We start from the raw sequence: 23687 nt of genomic DNA, 5'->3' as shown, positions 1-23687 counted from the left end.
TAATCACTTTCTCACTTTTTTAAGGAAGGGAAGGTTTAATTAGCTCACAGTTTGTAGAGCTTTCAGGCAGCAATCAGCTGGCTCCAAGGCAAGGTGGCATGGCACAGGGGTAACCCTTTAAGGCAGCAGAAGACAGCAAAAACAGCCAGAGCAAAAATAAAGGGAGGGAATTCTTGGTAGTCAGAAGATATTTCAGGGTAGGATCAAGGGAAATTTCTGTATCTTCCTAAAATCTGTATGTATATTAAGAAATACAGACAGGAATATATGAAGAAGTATGACAAATTTCACTGGAATAAGCTAAACTCCAATCATTCGTTTGGTTTCCTGATACCTCAAATGGCATTCTGATATCCTCCTATCAGCAATGTGGCTTTGGGGCATCCAAGTCTGGCCACTGGTTGGGTCTGGGGGATGGCCTTGGAGGGACAGTGAGGGGCCTGTTGAACACCTGTTCACTGCCTGCCCAGAATCTGTGGTGGAGTGAGGCCCTACACGTCTTCCACTTAAAGAGACAGGGCCTCTTTTTCATTTGTTCTAATTTCTACAAAACTTCTACTCCACTTTTCTTTGTTACCTTTCAGTTTCTTCCCTTGAATTTATGAAGTTATTAAGACAACATCAGCTTGGTATCAGCATGGGGCCCAGGACAGAGTTGATGTTCATTGCAGGTTTGGTGAAAAAATGGATCCTGAGCTTATCTACAGTTCTAATTCTTAGTTTTGAACACTTCAATTTGCATATTACTAAAATAATCATAAGCATAATTTGAATATTAATATTTCCCACTGCTTGGATACTCACTTATTTGTTCATTCAATCACAATAAACTCATATTGGGCACCTATAAGGATAAGTGATGAACTTAGTGCTAAGGACACTGCAGAGAGCATGGCACACTATGGCCTCTACCCCTGGAACCCCTATCACCACATTTGCCATTTGCGGGTTCTATGTAGCCACATTACATAATTTACCTTTCTTGACAATGTATAAGAAAGGATATGCTTTGAAGGTTTTGTTATGTTAAACAAGAAACAGTTTTAGACAATCTCTAGTTTTTTTTTGTGGGTATTGGGAATTGAACTCAGGATCTTGTGCTTTGCCAGGCAGGCGTTTGTGCCACTGAGCTATATCCTAGGCCAAAAAACCTGCACTTCCCAAATCTCTGAATTTTATAGATGATTATAAAAGGAGAGAGTGTGCTGCTAGTTTCAGTGAAAGCCAAGTGGGCAAGGACCCAGTGGTGAAGAATAGAGCTGGCAGACATTAAGCAAAACCTGCAAGAAGCCCTGAGTTGACACTACGCAGCAATAGGTTCCATGTGCAAGAGGTCATTAGCAAAGCAAGAAGGGTCCACCGCAATTCCGTCCCTTATGTACATGGGATCCTTTTTCTATGTTTGAAGAATAAAACCAAAAATATACTGTGAACACTGAGAAATAAAGCAAAAATAAAAGCTTAAGAATACCAATGATATTTAGAAATAGAACTGGGGTGCATATAAAATCTAGTTAAGTGTAGAAACATCTAAATAGATGTATAAATCTATTTACAAAACATATATATACATTGAGGTTTATTCTCAATCAAGAGTTACTTAACCTTGATTATCAACCTGATTGGCTTGAAAGATGCCTAGGAGATGCGTAAAGTACACTTCTCGGTGTATCTAGGTAATTCATGGGTCTTCTCTGGTCCTTGGTCTGTTCCTCCTTGGTGCTCTTCCCCATGCATTCTGCTTCCCAGGTGCCGTGACCTGAGCAGCTTTGCTCCACCAGGCGCTTTCACCATGATATTCCTGCCAGGTGGCCATGGACTGAAACCCCTAAAACTGTTAACCAAAATAAATCTGTCTGCCTTTGCAGGTGCTAGATACTTTGTGCAGGATGGGAAGGCTGACCAATACAGGTATGCGTTATAAAACACTGAAACAGCAATAAAAGTCTGGAGTGAAAAGAGTGTCATGCTTAATTTTCAAAGACACACACACACACAATGGAAAGAAATAGGAGACACAAAATTGAAAACATATAGTAAGATAGCGGAAGGAAAGCTAAATATTTCACTCAACAATGAAGGTAAATCCATAGCACTATAATGTTCAGTGAAATAAATTAGACATACAAGCTTAAATATTGCATGGTTTTTCTTATATGAAAAACTCAAATTACAAATGAAAAGCAAAATAAAAGAGAGAATATGAAGTGGGGATTTAGATCTTCCTCAAATGGGAAGGGGATCAAGATACGAAGCGAGTGGGGAGGAAAGGGAGGGAGAGGGTTATAAAAAGGAATTAACGTGTGTACATGTTCCAAATCCACCCAAGGAATGTGAGCATTATGCACTGCAAACACAGAGTAATAAAAGTTTAAAGAGAATAAAAACTCAAGTTGAGTATAAAAGAAATCTAAAATCCTATTATGTTTATTTTAAAATAAGCACTTAGTGAACTTGACAAAAATTTACAGCTAAATTAGATGAAGGTGAGTCAAGCAAATATAAAAAATAAAGTGGAAATATTAGAAGAGTGTACTTCATGGCAAAAGCTTTAAAAAGGATAGGGTGCCATTTTGTTTGGATATGGATGTAATTTACAATGAAGATCTCTCTAACATGACCTTTGTGTATTATGTAACTTTGCATTAAAATCCACAACATGAAGGAGAAATGAAGAGAAAGGTAATAGGTGAGAAAATTGGGTCTACTGTCAAGCTTCCTTTTTGGGTGTGTTGGAGTTTTGATATACGTGGGGGTGAATTTCAAAGCAAATAGAGATATTTCAGTGTTCTGTTTTTTTTAATTGCTTTTTATTTCTGTGTTGGTATTTGAAGACAGCCTGTTTTGCCCCCCACCCACCCACTAATATTTTTAAACTATGCACTGTGTGCCAGGTGTGTGTTTTGCAGTTGCTGTGAGAATAGGCATCTAAATTAGAGCTGATCATGTCTTCGAGGAACTTACAAAATCTAGGCTGTTTAAGAAATGACAAGAAAAAATAAGTGATCACCACAGAACTAAAGACAGTATTTTAATTGGGTCTTGATAGATTTAGGATGGGATAGATGGAGAGGCAGAGCAGGAAGGAAGGGGACTGCAGATGTTTCGAAGGAAGAGCAAAATGCCGGAGTACTGAAATGGGCCCAGAAGAGAGGATTTAGGACTCTACATGGAAAATAGGTTATCCGTAGCACAGCAGTGAGAAATGTGGCAACCTAGGCAGGTCTCCGCACCTCCTCTGGACTTCTCTTCATTTTGGTGGCAGGTCAAGGATTTTTAATTTTTCAAAATGCTGATATGCATCTCCCATGTGACCCCCAAGCACACTAGCTAAGTGTGGCTTCCATTTCTACGGGACGCTCTAAGATACTTCCTTCTTTGGCTTTCATTTCTGCCCAACCTTTTATATGCTGGGAGGAATGTGGTTTACACTTTTTGATTTAAGTGATTTTCAATGAGATTTGCACGTGTGTGTGTGTGTGGGGGCTCCGGGGTCAAACCCAGGGACTCATACATAGTAGATAAGTGCTCTACCACTGAGCTACATTCCATTCCCAATTAGACAGTTCTTAAAATGCACAATACTTGGAAGCAGCATAAAATCTAGAAAAATAATAGCAGATGCAGCTTTAAAAGTGTTTTGTGCTTCTTCAGTTGGAACAGGTTGGGTACAGGCCATACGTTCATTTATATTTGATAATCTCATGGAGAACTTTGAACATAGTATTTCAGTCTTACTAATGAATTTGCCTTTGAAAGCATTAACAATTTCTTTTTTTATTTTTTTAAACAATTTCTATAAATTGTGTACATTACAGAGATATGTGTCAAAGAGTGTTCAATAGCAGCCAAGTGGAATTAAGGAAAATAGATATTAGGAGAGAGAATTCCTCAGGGATAATCCATTTAAGTGGCGCTTCTGCTCTGCACTGATAACACCTGGGTTGCCTTCAGGGTGGCAAGATTTCAAAACGCAAATGTGTGCAATGAATGTATGGAGGGAGCACAATACGCAGCACTTTCTGAACATGTATTTTACTCTCTGCCCAAATCCATGAAATTACTTCTGGAATTAATTTAAGCAGCTCTTCTTTTAGTGTCTGAACTCTGCCTCACTATGTCATCTGTCATGGCCCATTTGGGACCCCAAGTGAATTTAAACCCTGTTCCTGGTGCGGTCTCTTTAGCTGCTTGAAACCAATGACTGATCTCTTGAGGCTTTTCTGGACTAAACTTTGTCACCTCCTGAAAACATTTCTTATCTGGCGGGACCACCATCTCCTTACTGGGACTGCATTCCAGTTTTATGTACTTTCTCTTAAAATTCTGCACTAAGAATCAATACTATTTTTTTGGAGAGGGGGACCAAAAAAACGAAAAGGGAACTCTTTGCTTCTGTTGCACTGAGCATTGCATTATGTTTCTGTCCTCCAGTAGAAAAGCAGAATTTAAGTTATGAACACCAGAGATTAAGAATGACATTGGATAAACCACCAAGTTCTGGATATTGCATTTTAGAATAGAAATATACTGTGGCTTAAAGGAGAGTTTCTATTTATAAAATCTTAAAAAGGTGTTAGAAATCATTTGTATTTTATTTAAAATCTAAACAACCCCTAAAATAATTGTCCAGATAAATGTCCTTAGCGGTTCAATTCCATTCTGAGAATATAGAGTTGACATTTGCTTTTCAATATTCCCTTCAATCTCATTTTGGCTTTTCTCATCAAGAAGACAACTTAATTGGTGAGCAAACACTGCTGTTTCTTTTTAGTTCTATGTCTTTATGTTTATATGTGTGTGTATACACGTATTACATTTAAGTTCTGGTTAACAGCCTGAACAATGGGATGCTGTCAGAACAGGCTGGGAAACAACGTAATGGTCAGCAGAAAGGCCCTGGACTCAGTGTAAATAGTATTTATTCATGTTATGTGATTCATTATGATGTCAGTGCAATGTGGTAGTTACATCAATGCCCAGTCCATTTGCATTTCAAATTTATTCCTAGTGAAGGGTGTTTTTAGATTGCGTTTTACAGCATTTAAGTATGCTTACAGATGTAATAGATACTGTTGGTGTCTTGTCCAAATGTCATTTACCATGTTAGGGCTGTAAGCATTGGCTACTAATTCCTCACAGATGCCACCCCTCGTTTTGGCCCCAGAGAACTATCCTCAAGAAAATATGATCCATCTTGCTGAGATGCTACACACTTCCTGGGGACAAATGTGGCCAATGACTGGGTGACAGAATTTACAGGTCTGGTCCTTTGTCTCAAGGTGATACTTACTACTCTGGGGGATCAGTCTGAAGCTGATTCCATTTAAGGCCATATCTCAGCTCAGTGTTGTTCTTTATTCTTCCTGCGTTTTTGATTCCTCTTGTCCTAAAGTCACATCACATGATAAACCACTTTCACAAGAATCTCTGTTTTAGGCTTTGCTTCTTGGGACTCCAAAGATAACATATTTCCTAGTGATTTCTAGTTGGAAACTTATGAAAGTGAATGGTTTTTTGTAGCAGCTATACAACTTGAAATTTTAAGAAATAAAATCCAATCATTTGGCTAATTATCTGGTTAGGAAGTCTGATTCTATTTAATATGCTGTGTCTTCTAAGTGGGCTCCAACTAAAAACATTTAGTCAATTTAAAAATAGTTTAGAAATAAGTTATCTGGTAATAAAAAAGGAATAGAGCCTCTTAGAAAAATCTCCTTAGTTGATGGAATAGATCATGTATAGAGCTTGGTTTATTGGTAGCACACATTGAAGTCTTTGAAATTTCAGTGAGATGCAAATTTTCATATGGAGTCATTCAGTGTATCCCTGAAATGAGTCATTGTAGACAGTTAATTCAATGTAAAGATAGAATGCCATAAACGGAATGCATTTAAGTGATGCATGGTAAAGAGGAGTCTCCTCATCCCACATTCCCATTGTCAAGGCTTAGTATTGAAAGCATTGATCTTCTTGGTGAAGAAATATGTTCATATAATGAAGAATGAGAGTCAAGTACCATTCTTCTACTCTAAGATTTAATCTTGAGTCCTATTGACTCAAAAGTGGGAATATCCAGCCCTGGAGCTGATAGACATATACGATTGCCTGTTTTTCTCCATGAAACACTGAGCTGGTTATTTTTGGCCTGCTTAGGTGCCTTATTCTTCCAGAAGAAGCTGGCTTAAAGAGGTGTCATAAGGGGTTGTAAGGTCCTGAAGGTAAGATTAGCTTAGCCAGTGTGCATGTCCCATGTCTGCTTAACCTCAAGGCTTGGTAATCAGTTTGGTAGGGGAGGAGAAATCTTAGGTATCAAGCCCAAGGGAAAGGGTAAACATGGTAATAGGGAGCTAAGGAGATTAGAGGTGTATGGCCTCAGAGGAAGTTGGGGTCCTATTCCAGTTTTATTGGTGCCAGTGATCTTGTGAACACGTGGCCTTTCCAGATGTAAGGCACAAGCATCATCAAGGTACAAATGGGGAGACTTGTACAAGCAAATGTGAGTGTCATTCCATCTTAGAAATCCTAGACAGTGAGAACATCAGGGTCATTTTATTTTTAAGGAACTATCCATCAGCCAGAAAGTACAAAAGTGAAATATGATTTTTCTTAGCCACCATTATACAATCTTTAGTTCTCCACCATTATACAATCTTAATACATGCTCTGAAATGTCATTCTAAGGTGAAAACAGCAAATGGTCTTCCCTAATGTCTAGAATATGTCTAGATGGCCTGATATGTGGAGACAGGAAGCCAGATTTGAGGTACAGGATGGAGAAGCAGGGCAGATCAACTGTGCTCGATTTTTAGATAAATCAAAAGCTTTACTTACTGTTTCAGAAAGATATCAAGAATAGACTCTATCAAAATTATTGTTGTACTTGAGTTGTACCTAGAATCCTCCTTTTGGTAATGAATGCGACATTCCTCAGAAGTGAACTCATTTCCATTACTCATTTTTAAGAACACATGTTCTGTTTGTCTTTTTACACTCATTGTAATAAGATTTAAAATAGATCCTCATCATCACCTATTTAAGGGTTATGAATAGTGCTGCCTTGAAAAAGCCTGGTGGAAATTCATGTGGAAATTAAAGCGATGCATTAGATTTAGAAGCAAGGAATTCACAAAAATTAAGTTGAGGGTAGATTGTGTAAGTATTCTGAGCAGGGAACACGATGAGACCACTGGGAGCTCACCATGCTGACATTCAGATGTCACATGTGCTTCTAGATAAACAAGTGGAGCAGGAGGGTGGGAACTTGAAGACTTACCAGAATCTATCAGTCAGAAAGGATCAGTGATCCAGAGATTATCTAAGTGGTGGGTTGGATAACTGAGCCCATACTTCCTCTCTCCTATATCCACCCCTTTCTTCAGGTGGTGTGGTAGTACCTGCTCCTAGGGCAAGAGTAGATGTCTCCATTCCGTGACTTTTGCTCATATAAGTTACTCAGTTAATGGAATGCCAGTAGAGGTTGCAGCGTACTACCTCCAACCCCAGTGTCTGAGGTTGTACTTGAGTTGTCTCTAAGAAGCATTGTGTGCTTTCACTTGTTCCTGCCAGGAGAAGAACTTAACATATCTGGGCCACTGGTCTGCAGAAAGCATAAGAGAAATGTAAAGGAGAAGATGCAACAATTGAATGGGATATGGATCAGTGGAACCATAGCAAACCATGGCTACTTTTTAAGCATTGGAGTTTTAGGTAAACTTGTTGCTTAAGCAAGATTGTTAAGCAAAATTATTGACTGATACAAGCACTCTTTCTAAATATGTCTGTTGGAAGGAAGAACATATATAACAGTGACTAGAAAGTGAGAGCATGGGTAGGTAATTCCTTTCTGAAAATGAGAACAGGACTTGTCTTTATGGTTGTAACAGGGACTGATATTGCTCCCCATTTGCATATATCACCTCTTAACTGGGTCTTTGTAAAGAGGGAAGAGCACTGCAGACTTCTGGTCTTCTGACCATACTGGAAACACTGGCATGCCCAATTTCACCGATGAGACAATGGTCTCTTTGGGAAGCAGCAAACATTCCAAGGCTCCTGTGCAATGACAGGTTGACACAGGTGCACAAAAACCTAGGGCAAGATAACTCTAAAGGGCTTTGGAGTTTCGTAGGGGATTGGCTGAGATCTTTGTTGTAGCCATGTCATGACCTAACTTACCCCTCTGTCCAGCCCTGCTTCTCTTACCTTTTCACAAATATTGTCCCCAAAGCACTCCTGAACAATCCTCCCGCATGTAAATCTCCGAGGCTCAGAGTCAGCGTGTCTGGGAGCACCTGGACCTATGGTACACCATTCTTATTCATCCTTCCCGTGGGCTGGACCTGGAGGAGGGGGTGGGAGAAGGCCTTACCCACTATCATGTGGTTGCAGACGTCACAGAAAGTGGGCTTCTTAAAGATGTGCTCCTGAAAGGCGTGTGCCTTTCCACTGTTGGGGTGCAGGCCAGCCCTGGTGGGTGTGGATGTCAGGCTTCCAGGTGAAGGCAGTGGGCTGGAGCTGGGGCTGATTTCCACCAGCATGTCTGCTGGCAGCTTCACATCGCTGTTGGTTCGCTGGAAGAAGTTGTCAGCACTTTTGCTCCGTAAACTCTTGGTCTTGAAAGAAAGTGATCGTTTTAGTTTCTGGAGCTGCAATGCAATGACAGAACAGTCTCTCTTACGATGGATCATGCAGACTCATGCGGTGGGGGTGAGGTCTGCTCCGTGCACTGTATAGTTCCCAGTGACACCCTCAGCCTCCAAGGAAGCTCCTGTATGTCTCTGTGTGGGCGGGGGATGTCAGTGCCTAGTTAAGTTGAAATTCCGTGGCACCCCACAACCCCCTCCCCCGACCAGAAAGGGCACCTCTGCTTTTGGTTTTGCCTTTGCTCGTCCTTCCCTGCATCCTTAAGGCTCCAACAATGTGCAGTCAAAACAGCTTATATTGAGTTTTTGATACTGTTTATCTTTTGAATTTGAGTAATTGGAAATGATGCATGCACTCATCTTTTGAATTTGAGTAACTGGAAAAGATTAGTGTGTAATGCTGACTTTTCTCTCCTATGACCACTTAGCAGTCACTTGTCTCAGTATGCATCAAAGCAGAAGAGGCTACTGTCTGAATTGGCATCAGTCCAGCTAAATTATCCACAGGACACAGACCAGAAACTCAAGTTTGCTTGAGTCTCATGCACATGAACAAATAATGTGTTGAACAGAACATTTAAATCACATATTTGGCTTTCTTCGTCCTTCCTCTGGACCTCCCACTTGGTTTTGGCCATGGCAGATGGAAGACTAGGACATTTCCCCTTCACCTTTGAGACTTATGAAGAGACACAAAAATGGATTTGGAAAACTACTAGCTTCTGAAGGTTTAGTTCTGAAATCTGTCTGCAATTCTGTCCAGTATTTCAAATGCTGGAGGGATCTTTTGGAAACACCAATGTGAGCACGTGAGTGTCTTGTTCAGAGTCCTTTAAGAAATTTCTTTTTTCATAGGTTTAAGGAAAAGTATCTCAACATTGGATTGAGGGGGTGGGCTCTGATCACATCTACTTTGCTCTGTCCATCTCAACTGCTGTGGCTTTTTCAAAGTCTCTCATACTTACTATGTCTTTTCAACACCAGCATTAAATACTCACATTTCCCTCTATCCAGATGAAAGGAATGAACCACTTGCTGCATGACCTTTAATATGTGCCCTCAGCCTCAAGATGGCTCTGTTTCATAGATGTCTTTCCTATTGCCTGGAATTAATATCTATGGCTCAAAGCTGCAGATACAAAAGTGCTTGGTACTCTATTCTAATAAAGGTCTCTACCAAATATGGTTGGACTTCCCTATAGAACATGTAGGATGAGTCAATGTGGCCTTGCCAAGACCCACTACTTCCACCTTAATCCTTTAACTTCTACATCAAAAGATGTGGAAGATATGGTGATCATTAGTGCTTGGAGTAGACTACAAAAGGCCACAATTTCTTACCCTTTCTCTTACCCAGATCACTTTGCAAGGTAACTTTTCATCTACTCTCATCAGAAGCAGAGCTTATTTTCCACTGCTTGACTCTTGTTGGTCTTGGGAATTTGACTAATAAAATGCAGCAAAAGTAATTTTATGTCAGTTCTAAGTGCAAGCCTCAGTGTGCCTTGCATGCTTCAGTCTTCCTTTGGGAATCCTGCCAAATTACTATATGTACAAACCTAAGGTGGCCTTAAGGATTATATGGGACACATGATCTAGTCAAACTCCCATCACTCCAGGGAGATCCCAGCTTACAGCCACTCTGCCACCCTGTAGACTTAAGGGAGTCTAGCTGAGACCAGAAGAGCTCCAACTGCGCTCCATTCAAGTTGTCTACCCACATACTCATCACCTAAAGATATGACTAGTGCTTTAATCCATTAAGTTTTACATCCATTTTGTGTACCCAGTAATAAATAACTGACAATGCTGTTCTCCCCACCCTCCTGCTGCTTCTCTGTACTCGCGGAATTGGACGTGATTGAATGAAGTCAACTCTCCACTTCAAGGAGTCACGCAGTGGAGAGACCCTGCAGTGGCCTCTAGAAAAGTACCATCATGGCCAGCAATGGGGCATCATTGGCCAGAAAGGTGTAGCCAGAGAAGTGGAAACAGCCTAAATAGAGAGATAAGAAATAGTGGCCCAGGGGCTGGGGATTTAGCTCAGCGGCAAAGCGCCTGCCTGGCAAGCGCAATGTCATGAGTTCGGTTCCCGGTACCGGAGAAAAACCAAATAAATAAATAAATAAATAAATAAATAAATAGTGGCCCAGCTGGGACTCTTGTTTCTTTTTCTCTGTCCTACAACTCAAATCTATCAGAGGAGCTGCCAGACGAGGAGTAAAACATGGGCCTGAGTTATTTTGGACATGGTTTTTTATTGTAGCATAACCTAGCTTACCCTGACCAACAGAAGGGAGCAGGATCACGAGTTCTTGGGAGCATAGTGTTAATGTTGAAGAGGATCCTCTATCTCTGAAAAAGTTTAGTGAGAGGAGACTATGAAACAATCATTCACTGAGATCGAGCCAATCCAAGCTGAGGACCTGGAAGCAGCAGGAGCAAAACAAATCCTATTCACTTCAAATCCTTTAGGTTACAAACTGAACCAGTGCTGGGGGAAGGTAAGACTATGGTTTCATTGCAGATAGTTTTAAAAGATACATTAAGCAAGCAGGATGTTCAGGAATCTGCTAAGATTTTTCAAAGGATGTGTCACTTTGAGAGAGGGAGGCTTATCAAAGCAAATATTGTCACAGAGAGAAACTAAATTCACCTTCTGTTTGCTCCCAACTATGCCCAAACAGATCCATAATTATCTACTTATATCTCAAAAAAAGCAGAACAAACAATAACAACATGCAGATTAACGGCGTCTTCCTTGATCATAGCTGGGCACCGTTGTGAGAGTCACAGAGGATGATACCTGGGAGAGCTGAGAACTCTACATGCTGTGAATGGATGGAGGATGATGGCAGTCAGAAGAGTACAGAGCTGGGCCAAGGGAATCCAGTCTAATCCTCCCACCCCTTCAAGGAGGACGCTATTATTCCCTGGTAGAAATGGAGGGAGGTTAAGTAGCTTGCTTATGGTCACAGAGCTTATGCAAATCCAGACCACAGTTCGAGGTTCAGTCTGCCTTGCTCTGATCTCCCTAGTCCTTCTGTTGCTAGTGAGTCTTTGTGGAATGCATGGGGGGGGGGTCAAGAGAGTTACCCCTTACTCCCAGGGAGATGAAGTTACTTCTGGTGAGTGAGGATGAGGAGGGATACGGAATGAGAAAGCAAATCTATTTTTTGGCGTCTGTTCCCAGAAAATTTACGTATGATATTTAAATATGATGCCAGAAAACCCGCAGCATTTTCTCTGGCCTTTGGGATGTGGCTGGATTATGTCAGGCTTCTGCGGCCTGCCTGCCTAGAGCCAGACAGTGTGCTTGGAAGCCAATGTGACATTTCTTATTTAAGTGGGTAGCTTAAAAGCAACACCTAACTATAAAATAAAGTCCTGGATGAAAGCTCAAAGAGGCATGATTTCTCCCATTACCCCTAAAAGAGCAGAGGCAAGACAGGAACATATAAAAGGCAAAAATAGAAACAGTCTGAAAATGGCAGATGTTGCAAAATTGATTAGCTTCCCTGCATAACTGCTGCAGTCCAGGTTCATTTTATTCACAATGGTAAAATTAGCAGATATTCTTGAGTCGCTTATCATGTAATAGAAATCACTCCCTATTCTTTACTTCTTAGCATTTTAGCAAATATATAAGTAGGGGATTATTCATTCTTCATTAAATAATTGATTCAATAAATATCTACCGAGTACTACTATGAACAAGGCATTGTCCTTGATTTGGCAATTTGCAGTGAAAAAAATAAAGTCTTAGCTGGGCGTAGTGGTGCACGTCTGTAATCCCAGCACTTCTGAGGCTGAGGCAGGATGATCGTTGTGAGTTCGAGGCCAGCCTGGGCTACAAAGTGAGCTCAAGGTCAGCCTGAACTGCATAGCGAGACCCTGTCTCAAAAAAAAAGACAAAAAACAAACAAACAAAAAATAAAGTCTTTTTACCCTTAAGGTTTTAAGATCTAGTGGGTAGTGGATAACTGTAGAAAAATGATATATAATATAAATTTTGATGAGCATAGGCTCTATAAAGGAAAATAAAAGCAGAATTAGGCCTTACAAGGTGACAAGGAAGGCTTTTCTGACAGTTGACACTCGAGCAAGTATGTGAAGGCAGAGGTGAGTGTGTGAACCATGCCGAAGAAATGCACTTCAGGGAAACTACGAGCAAAGGCTCAAACAAGGGTGCAAGGTTCCTGTTCAGAGAAACATCAGGAAGTCATCGTCTCTGGAGAAGAATGGTGAAGTAGAGGAAAGGGCACAGATGCCAAAAGCAGCTTCGTGCTGGGCCTGGCAGATCACAGCTAGGGCTCTGGAATTTATCCTAAGGGTAATGGTTTTGAGCAGGGAAGTGACAGGGTCTGACTTTTATTTTAAAAGGGTTATTTTAAAGAATAAATTTTGGGTTGATCTAGTTATGGTAAGGTGTGGTTGGATATAGAGTACTTTTGAAAGATAGAATCATGGGTTTTCAAAGAAAAACTCAAATTTCCTTCCCCAGAGAGAGGGAAAAAAGAATCAGGGGTTTGATGAGGTCTTGGATGTGGAGAATGGAGAACTGCAAGTTTTTTTCCTGAAACAACTGGGTGAATGGAAGAGCTATTACTATGTAGGAGAAAGGAATTTGGGTTGAAAAGTGTAGTGGTTTGTGATGCTTATTTGGAGTTCAAGTGGACCTATCAAGTCAGCATCTGGGTATATGACTGTAAGGTTGAGAGGAATGGAATGGTCCAAGCTTGAATAATACTTGGGAATTACTAGCATATAGATGGTACTTACAGCCATGACTATAGATGAAGTAACACATAATGAGTGAAAGAAGATATTGTATAGAACTGATCTGAGGACAGAATCCTGGAATACTCCAATATTTAGAGGACAAGATTAATGAAGAGGAGCAAAGGAACTTGAGGAGAGGCCACTAGGGAAGGAGAAGACCTATAGAAAGAGGTATTGTAGAAACCAAGGGGAGAAAATGATTCAGAGAAGAGAGACTAGCAAATAGCATCAAATTAACCCTAATGATAAGGTCAGATAATGTGAGCTTTAAGAATTGGTCATGGCCACTGGCCATTTGGGAATAATCTCCATGGAACATTAACAATAACAGATTCCATGAAGTGCTGAGTATGAAAACATGACAAGTTTCTGGGAAAGAATGGCTGGAAAGGCTATGAATAGAGATGGCGAGCAGGGATAGTTTAAGAGTTTCACCATGAAGGAGACTTATGAAAAGAGCTAGTAGCTGGAGGGGGATTTAGCATCTCATCATCAAATCCTCTGATTTGATAAAATATGTTATAATTACTTTAGTATACTTTAATCTGGTGATAAGCTAGGGTGGTGCTGAATGATGTCCTTGAGTGAGGAGAAATGGTGGGATGCAGTGTACAAGAGAAATGCTTGACCCCAGATTGGAGCGAGATGGTTTATCCATAAGGAGGTAGAGCTGGTAGAGCTGGTGCCAGTTGGGCATGGGTCTTTTCTTTCGACTGCTTTTATTTTCTCAGTAACACCAGAAACAAGTCTGTCTCTTGAGTGAGATAAAATGGGAAATAGAGGGATAAGATGTTGGAAGACAGAGTTATGAAACAGCCACTTCAGAGACGGGAGAATGAATGGACTATAGCTGTGCCTAGGAACAGGGTAGTAGGGATGGATGGATGATCCATTTCAATTTATTACCTCACTTTACAGATAAGAAAACAGAAACCAGGCAACTTACCCGAAGTTAAATGGTTTGGAAGTTACAGAATCAAGATCCACATATATGTCTCGCTGACTCCAGGGCCCCATAAGCCAAATGAACTTTGATGAGAAGGAATCGAACCCTTGACCTCTCTTAGTAATCCTGAACTTAATGTGTTTTATCTTCCTGCTGCCAGCTGAAATTTTAGCAATAATCCATGCGGTTACCATGTTGAGCAACACTTCTATGCCGATTAATTAGGGAATGCAGAAATCAGCCACCATGAGAGCAATGAAACACAAGGAATCCAGCCTGAAGGTGACTGTAACGGCAGGCATATTGATTTACCAGTCTGTTCTGCAGTAGCACATAAAGTTAATTAACCAGTGTGTGCTTGATCATTTCAGCCAGGATCTAAAGTCTACGCTGTGTGGGAAAGGGGTTGTGCAAATGAGTCTGCCCACACAGGCAGTAAATCAGGAGTTGCAGTTGCTCTGCAGCTCAGCTTCCTGTCTGTAGACATTTAACCATAAACTCAGTGGTCTCTATATAGACATTTCCTGGCCATTTAATGATGGCATCATTAATACAACTGCCTTTTATTTCTGGATTCAAATGAGGTAATCTGAGAACCTTTGACAAGAAAATGCCTTATCCTTTATACTCTTGTGTGAGCTATGTTTTTGATCTTAAAATGAACATCTTTTTTCTTTTCACATTTTAACTTTTCCAAAAGAGAATTATGTCATCAACTGAAATAGGCATTGTTTTCTTTTTTCTTGAAAAGGTATTATTAAATCCAGCCGATGACATCTAAGAATAAAATGAGTCTTTCTTCATGCCCTAGTGCATTGCCTCTGAGACCCAGTTCCCTTCCCACCCCAACAGCCGCAGAGACTCACTTCATGCACTCTGCATTCATTCGGCTGATGCTGTGGTTTGTCAGAGCATCTCCCACACTCATCCCTGACATGTTATTCAGGGGCAGAGACTGTACATTGCGGTCTTGAGAAATGTAGTGTATATGATGAAAAATAACTTTCACCAAGATTTTTACCCACCCACAATCTGATTTCTTTTATAGCAAGCACTATACATTCCAGATCCTGATTCACTTCAGTCTTGAATGTGATTTCAAAGTCAGAAATGTTCTTACAACTACCTGGCTATCACAGTCAGCTGCAAACAAGATCAGCTGTTAATGAATATATTGGTAAAGCAACATTTATTGAATATGATTGATGCATGCTCTGCCACTAAAAAGCTGTGTGGTCTTGGGCAAGTGTCTAAAATTCCTTGGCTTGCGTTCTATCACGGATGGACAGGGTAAACTCAATGACTGCTGAATTTTCTTCCCACTCTGACAATTCAGCATATTGAGGGATCACAAAAGACTTTCAGTGGTTGACTTTTAGGGAATCTAAAATCTAATTCCAGAGCCAAGCAGCAATGTATAAAACTAGACCTGCCAAGAGACCTCATATTTACATTATCAAGTGATAAGTTGAGAGTTTTGATTACTACGTGCTCTAACAGGTCAGAGAAGGGAGCTATCAAAGATGGCTGGAATAGTCAGAGACATTTTTTCAAACTTGGAGGGCTAAATCAACTTTAAAACCTATAATTGAACTGTTTCACTGCTTCACTGCACACCTCACCCTAGGGTGATATCCAGGCTCCTTCTTCTGGTATATAAGGCCCTTCTTGTTGGGGAAGAGCAATATACTTCTCCAGCATTATCTCTAGGTCACCTTTTCTTCTGCCCCATACACACAAACACACCAGAAGCAGCTCCCTAATTTTTAGGGTGCATAAACCTTCAGTACCTTTGTTCTGCCTTTAACATCTATGTCTATTTCAATGTACCTGGAAAAGGGTGGTTCTCCTGGCTGCTAATCTTCTCTCTGGAGCCTTGCTTGGTCCTCCTTGCCAAAGGTACTGCATGCTCTCTCTTACGTGGCCTCAGTATGGAGCATGGAAGTATGTCACTGTCCTTCCCACCTTCAGTTTCTGGGCTTCCCTGCAGACCATGAGTCTACTTCCAACATGCGGCACAATGCTTAGCACAATGCAATGATATTCATTATAAGGACAAATTATTGTTAAGTTCTCGCCAAATATAAGACTCCACCCTAAGTGCTTTAAGTGAATTATCTTTTGGTAGTCACATGAATCCTATGTGGTAGGTACTATCACTATCTCTATGGATAAAGAAATGGTGGCAGACAGAAGGTAAGTACTATGTTCAAATATGGTCAGCAAGTTTTCTAGCGTTGAGATTAAAACCAAGCAACAGTTTAACTTCAAAACTTAAGCTCTTAACTTCTATATGTTTGTTAAATGAATGACCAAAATAACAGATAGACTCTTTGAAAAGGAAGATATACAGCTAGATTGAATTTAGACACAGAATAAGCATACCATAAGCCAGCACTCTGGGATCCCCAGAGGATTTGCAGTGTAAATAGTTGCCCAGTAAACCTTTTCCGAAAGGCCTGGGATGACTGACACTCTATGTGTGTTAGATAGAGTGGGAAATAGAAGCGTATAGGTGTGTGTGAGTGGAGGCACTGCAGGTAACGATGGTGGCCAGATAGAAAGAGAGCAAATACTATGGCAGTCCATGGTGACCCACTACAGGCTCTCTACAAGACAGAAGTTCACCTCTAGAAAGCACTGCATACCGGGCATTGGGTCAGGGTAACTAACATCAGAGAGGCACACGTAAGAGGACAAACATGCAAGCACTTCCTCTGTGCCTTGAGGCTGGCCACCATGTTTTTTCCATAGAAGTGTCTCAGACTCTCTAAGTTCATAGCTGCTACAACAGGAAGAGTGTATAGTACTACGGAAGTCCTGGCTACCTCTCGCTCTTCTCCTCTAGAGAGACTGAAGACTACCAACTTTCTCAGACATCACCATCTTCCTTTCTGAAAGCCTTGGGCTGGGGATATAGCTTAGTGGTACAAGCACCTGCCTGATAAGCACAGGGTCCTGAGTTCAATTCCTGGCACCAAAAAAAAAAAGGCAAGCTCCTTTGTGAAAACCTTTACTTACAGTATTTAAGCTCTGAGTAGTAATGTTAGTTAAATCTTGTTCAATGGCAAATGTCAAGATGACAGTATCTCATGTTTTGGCTACAGCAACACAGATATACACATATGTTTTAATTTAACACAATTTTCCTTGGGCAACCCCATGAGTGATGTAGGGGAAACATCCTTATTTTCAAGACGGAAAAAAAAGACAGACAGAAAGATGCTGTGACATACACAAGATCCATACAAGATAGGATGCTAATGGGGGGGTGGATTTTAAGATCATCTTGTGTGCAGAGACAGAGGAGTCTTTGGTACCCAAGGAGGAGGCATAGTAGGAAATGCAAGGCTTTGTAATTAGACTGGCTTCACTATCCTTTTCCTGCTCTGCTGGTCCCCAGCAGTGAACACAGGAAAGTTGTTTTTTGAGTCTCAATCTCCTCATCTATAAAATAGAGGTAATAAGACTTCCTTTGCAGGTTTCTTCTGAGGATTAAATATTATCAAGCACAGGATTACAACGTTGTATGACAAGTTTCTGGGTACACTCTCCAGCCCCGGAATCTGTCAGGGAGAGGCCCTACCTGCCCAGCTTGCACAGACATAGAAACTGAAAGTATGGATTCTAATTCACCTGGGGATTCTAATTCACCTGGCCCATTAAGAGGGGCTCACAGCAGGCTGTGTGGTGCTGTGGCCACCGAGCCCCAGCATGCGCTGCAGTGACCTAGCGCTTCTCTGCCTATGCTGCTGCTGCTGCTGTTGCTGTCATCGTGGGACAGTGAGGAGCAGGGATCCGACCTCAGAGCCGCACTGTGTTTTCTTCCCAAGAAGAGAGGGTGGGGTCCTAGGAAGGCCAATGAAAACCAGAAAACTGGAAATAATGACTGTCTAAATGGCAGAAAAACTGTTTCAAGGGAAGAAGAGTTTAGATAATGGAACTTTCTAGATTCTGATTCAAATGATGCTACTGATTGAGTGGTGGGCTACAGAACAAAAGTATTTACATGTAAGTACAATGTGTACTAGGATTCATTTATTAAGTAGTGTTTTGCAATATACTGGGTACTGGTTACAGGTTGAATTGTTCCCTCTCCAAATTCTTATGTTGAAGACTTAGTATCCTGTACCTCAGAATGTGACTATGTTTGGAGATAAGGCTTTTATAGAAGTAATGAATTTAAAATGAGACCATTACTGTGTGCTCTAATCCAATCTGACTGTTATCTTTATAAGAAGAGGAAATTTGGACACAGAGAGACACACAGAGAAAAGACCTTGTAGGACATAGCAAGAAGGCAGCCCTCTGCAAGGGAAAAAGAGAGGCTTCAGGAGAAATTAATTAACTTGACTTTGCACTTCCAACCTGCAGAAGAGAGGGAAAATAAAATCTGTGTTATTTATATCATCCACTCTATGGCCTTTTGTTATGGGAGCTCTAGCAAACTGATAGAGTACTCAATAAACCTCAAGGTAAAATATTGTGCTCTTAGACATACCCACTTCAGTCATAAAGGATGCGTCTATAGTCCTCCTAGTGCTGCACGCAATACATACAGTTAGCATGTGTTCCATTTGCGATAAGAAGGAAAGCATGGATAGATTGTCTCGTCCATCTGCGTTGCTTGGAGACACCTTTCTGTTTGCTCCTACAGATCTGTTGCTCATCATTTATCTCTCAGCCCTAGTATTTCATTCCATCCCTGTCCCAAATTTTCCCCAGCTTCATCACATGGATTCCAATGTTGTCTGCTTCAGGTTCGTATGGTTAGTCTACCGGAATTTGTAGTAGTGCGTCATCACAGCTACACTGTGCACACTTTTATTTTACATGCTGTGGTGAAGGACTTTGCTTTCCATCTGTGTATCTCTGACACACAGGTGTAAGTATTGGCATGGGATAGGCATTCTGTGTCTTGCAGCTTTGAATTCCTTGAAGAGAGTGGGAAGAAATGGCACAATAGTAATTCCTTTAATGTCTGGACTAGCCAACTCTGAGTGTTCACTTTTTCCCTGTTGAATGCCATTTTCTGCAGTAACCAGGTCAGTCTCCTTTCTCATGTGTGATAGGTAAGCTTAACTGTCAGTTTGACTGGCTTAGCAGTTACCTGGGACTTTAGTGGTGCACACTTTTAGGTAAGTGCGGGTGGGTCATGGAGGTATGATGTAGGTTACTAGAATTTAGTTCCTGGTCCTGTCCTCCCTAGCTCTGTTCCCTACTCTGCTTTTCTGTCACCATGAACTAAAGATCTTTGCTCTGCCATGTCCTTTCTCCATGATGTTCCTACCTACGAGCCAGATGAACATGGACTGAATCCCCTGAAACCGTGTGCCAAATTAGTCTCTTTTTCTTTAAGTTGCAGGTATTAGACCTTTTGTTCAGCAATGAGAAAGCTGATCAATGTACTATGAAAATAAATCCCTTATTCTTTTCTGTTTTCCAAACCATATCAATACTGATACTTTCCACCTGTTTCATGGCTTCTAATCTTTCTTTTTATCACAGATTCTTGCAGGTTTATCTTCAGGATACTGGGTCAAGGCTTGGTTCACAAGACCAGGGTGTACACATAAATGTACTAGACCAGCCTACATTCTGAAGGGTTAGAGCAGAGGGAGACAGATAAGAATGTTTTTTCTGACCCCTGAGGCCTGAAGTCAAAGGAAGAAATTCACAACCCAGGTGCACCTGCAAACCTGAAGGGAACTTGGGAAGGTTCCCTTCAAACTCAAGGTTGAAGAGCTGCAGAGGTGATCAGGCATGTTATTTGCCTTCACTTTTGAGAGTACTTACCACTGTTTATGTTATTTGTAAGCTTATTTGAAGATGTTTATGGCTACAGAACACTGACTAAGATAGATACATGAATGATGGTATATACTTCACTAAAATTTAGTAATTATTAATACTTTATAATATTTGCTTCTTATTTTTCTTGTTGACCTATATAGATATGGCTGTGATTATTCTTGGTATTGTTGCTATAGTTATTGAAATGTTAGGAAATAAATTGCTGACATCAGTATCCTTCTTTTTAGGTGCTTCAGTGTATTTTTGTTAAGAAAAATTTAATTATGTAAAATTTAATTATGTAAAATTTAATTATGTAAATACAATAAACACTATGGTCTAATACCTAATACTTAAGTTTTGAAAATTTGGGTGTAAAATCCTACATAGCATTAAAAATTGCCTCAGTATCTAATCTAGGATTATGTCTCGCTTTTAGTTTTCTTGTAATTTTAGTCTCATTTTACTTGGAATGGCACCCTAACTGTTTTCTGCCTTGTGTGATATTTTCATTTTTAAAGAGTAAAAGAATAATTATCTTGTAGAATGTCCTTCAATGTAGGCTTGTCTTATATGTTTTAACTATTCAATTCATGTTACGCATTTTTGGAAGAAATATCAGAGAAGTAATACTATGCTCCTCATGTCAGGGGATATGTGATTTCTGATTTTATATTATGTATTTATTTCTTTATCTACCTCTTAAGCTGGAGTGCAAGACATAGTGTTTTCACTTTTTTATGCAGTCTTGTATCTCAGAACCAAGAATAGAGTCTAATACCGAAGAGATGATCAATAAATATTGTGTGAAAGAATGAATCTAAGTGTGACAGACTAAAACCTAGGTGCACATAACTACCAAACTGCTCATCATAGAATCTCTCAAGGAATTTCAGAAAAATTTCCCTGTCCTTCATATTCTTGAGCAGTTACAGAACACCTATAGGCAGCCTGTAGAGACCCTGAGCAGACAGCAAGAGGCCTGTAAATGGCCCAGAGCTCTCAGACATGCTTTTCCAAGGCTAGTCCAAAGGGAATGATGCGGTAGGTAAATGTGGACTCAAAAGATTTTGCTTATAAGAAATCATGCCAGATAATGCTCACAGACTTCTGTGTATAGCCATCATAGCCCGATTAGTATAGGGAAGGGTTTGCTCTCACATCCTTTCTAGGATGGGACATGACTGATGTTCCCTAGAGTTCATGGCTATAAAATCTCCTATGGATTTGGAAAGGGCGAGGTGTGTTGTATTTAGTCAAGAAAATTTTATGTTTTGAAACAAGTAGTAAATGGAATAAGGAAATTTATAGACTGAACACTTTGTGTATCCCAAACAATGTGTATGAATCCTTGGCTTTTCTTTTTCAAACCAGCACAGAATATCTCTAAAACTGCATTTTATATTTACAGGAACTTGGCAAGTGGTTTTCTATTAAACAGCTTACAGTTCTAATGGTTGCTTGGAGAATCAAGGGAGCAAGTAGAATCCCAACTCTGTTTAGACCCTCATCTGGTGCTCTTCATGATGTGAACAATTTCTCTAGCTAGAGATAAGAAAAGGTTTCCTTTGCCAAAAGAACAAAAAAGACTTTGCTTCTTCTTGAAAATTAAGTAAGACCGTAGAGTTAGATTAAACCCAATGAGCAAAAAGACTACTGATTTTAAACATTAGTGCTAAGTGCTGAGAAATTATTCTGACCTTTTCAATAGAGCAGAGCTCTGGATTTCTTTATTTTTGACAGATAAAATGTAAACCTATTTCTATTTTTTAATACTTTACTTTGTAATAACTTTAGTCATACAGAAAAGTTGCAAAATAGAGATACTGATATACTTTTCATCCAGATTCCCCTAGTTGACCTTTTATATAACCATAGTAAATTGATTGTAACCAGGACATGAACACTGGTATAAAACTATAAATTCATCCACACATCTGCTTAGAATTTTGTCTTATAATTAGTTGTTGCACTGATGCCCCTTTTCTGGTCTGGTTTCTAATCTAAGATTCCACATTGTCTTTTGAGGTTATGTTTCCTTGTTTTTTTCTAGTCTGTGTGAGGTTCCTGGGTCTCTATTTCTTTCATAACTTTGACCCTCTTGAAGAAAACTGGTGAGTCATTCTGTAGAATGTCCTTCATACTGAGTTTACCTGATACTTTTTCTTTATTAGTTTGGGGTTATATCATTAATCAGGACCCCCCTAGAATAAAATATTTGGAAGTACCTGATGTCAATATGTCCCATTGTTAGTGATTAACTTTGATCACTGAGCTAAGGTGGTATTGGCCAAATCATTACTGATACAGATACTATTTCTCCTGTTGTAATGAATGAGTATCATGTGACTCTGAGACTGAAAGTATAGTGTTTCTCACCCTCTCAGTTTTCTTGTTGCTGAGACAAATATCCAACACCCAAAGTTAAAGGAGGAAAGGTTTATTGCAGCTCATAGTTTGTAGAGGTTTCAGTTCATAGTCAGCTGGCTCCAAGGCAGGGTGGCATGGCAGAGGGGCATTGCAGAGAAGAAATAGTTCATGGTGGGCAGAAGGCAGCAAGCAGCAAGCAACACTTTTTCTGTATCTTATATCTTATCCAGTCTACCCACCCTTAGAGGTGGGTAGCGCTCACATCCTTAATCCTAGCATTGCATCTGCAGTCACATTGCATCACATGTCCTAGGTCTATCTACCTCCTAAAAGCCCCTTCATGAAGCTTTGGTGGGACAGCTAAATACAAACCATAACACTCATAAGTATTTGAAGTTCCACTGATGAATCTTGCCTGCAAAATTTACTAGGTGCTATTTGCCTAATGCCACTGTTCTATTTTTATTAGTCATTCTATAATGAATGAAGGTATCAGATTAATTATTCATGATGGACATTTTTATTGTTTCTAATGTTTTCTTGAGGCAGAGACCTGTAGTTGTTCACCAAAATTCACTCTTATTTTCTTGCTGGGTATATGTTTAGATTACATTTCCCAAAGCTTCTGATAGATAACTGCAGAAATGGAGCTGTGTTCTTGCTAATGGAGTATAATAAAACACTGTGCATAATTTCTGAAACTAGGCATTAAGGTCAGCTCCATTTCCTCTTTGCTTTTCACATTGGATGCACTCTGGATATGATAGGTACCCTATTCACCCATGGCGTTTATGATAATGCCCTAGGAAATAGGGTAGAGCAATATCTTGAAAAGAAATGGCTTAAATGACCAGAAGAAGTAGAGTTGTCCTGCTAACCTAAAGAGTTTACCTTGAAACTTATATGAGAACTGTATATGAATGCACTAAACACCTATATTCTTGAGCTGCTGTATCCACGTATTTGCGTACATAGACAAAACAGTTATAGTGATGGATGGGTATCTGCTTGGCCAACTATGAATTTTAAAATTCATAGTCTTATTGGTTAACATGAGAGCGATTTTTTAGGGCCAGGGATGCAGCTCAGCAGCGCAATGCCTGCCTGGCAAGAACAAAGCCCTGAGTTCAATTCCCAATACCAAAAAAGAA

At 40.2% G+C, this 23687-nt stretch overlaps 1 protein-coding gene and 1 long non-coding RNA gene across 2 annotated transcripts in view; one reads left to right on the top strand and one right to left on the bottom strand.

Moving 5' to 3' along the window:
• Stac (SH3 and cysteine rich domain) overlaps positions 1-23687 on the bottom strand; it is a 146550-nt gene that overhangs the window by 68396 nt on the left and 54467 nt on the right. Inside the window, exon 2 of the mRNA XM_005383678.2 lies at positions 8372-8648. Within this exon, the coding sequence (XP_005383735.1) occupies positions 8372-8648 (277 nt within the window). The remainder of the gene's footprint in view (positions 1-8371; positions 8649-23687) is intronic.
• LOC102028424 overlaps positions 1-23687 on the top strand; it is a 53473-nt gene that overhangs the window by 17677 nt on the left and 12109 nt on the right. The gene's annotated exons all lie outside the window — the stretch shown is intronic.

Source organism: Chinchilla lanigera, unplaced genomic scaffold (genome assembly GCF_000276665.1).
Source record: "Chinchilla lanigera isolate Chin_1 unplaced genomic scaffold, ChiLan1.0 scaffold00020, whole genome shotgun sequence".
NCBI classification, from domain to species: Eukaryota; Metazoa; Chordata; class Mammalia; order Rodentia; family Chinchillidae; genus Chinchilla; species Chinchilla lanigera.
The sequence above is the reverse complement of the archived record's forward strand: the minus strand, read 5'-3'. Positions and strand labels throughout refer to the sequence as shown.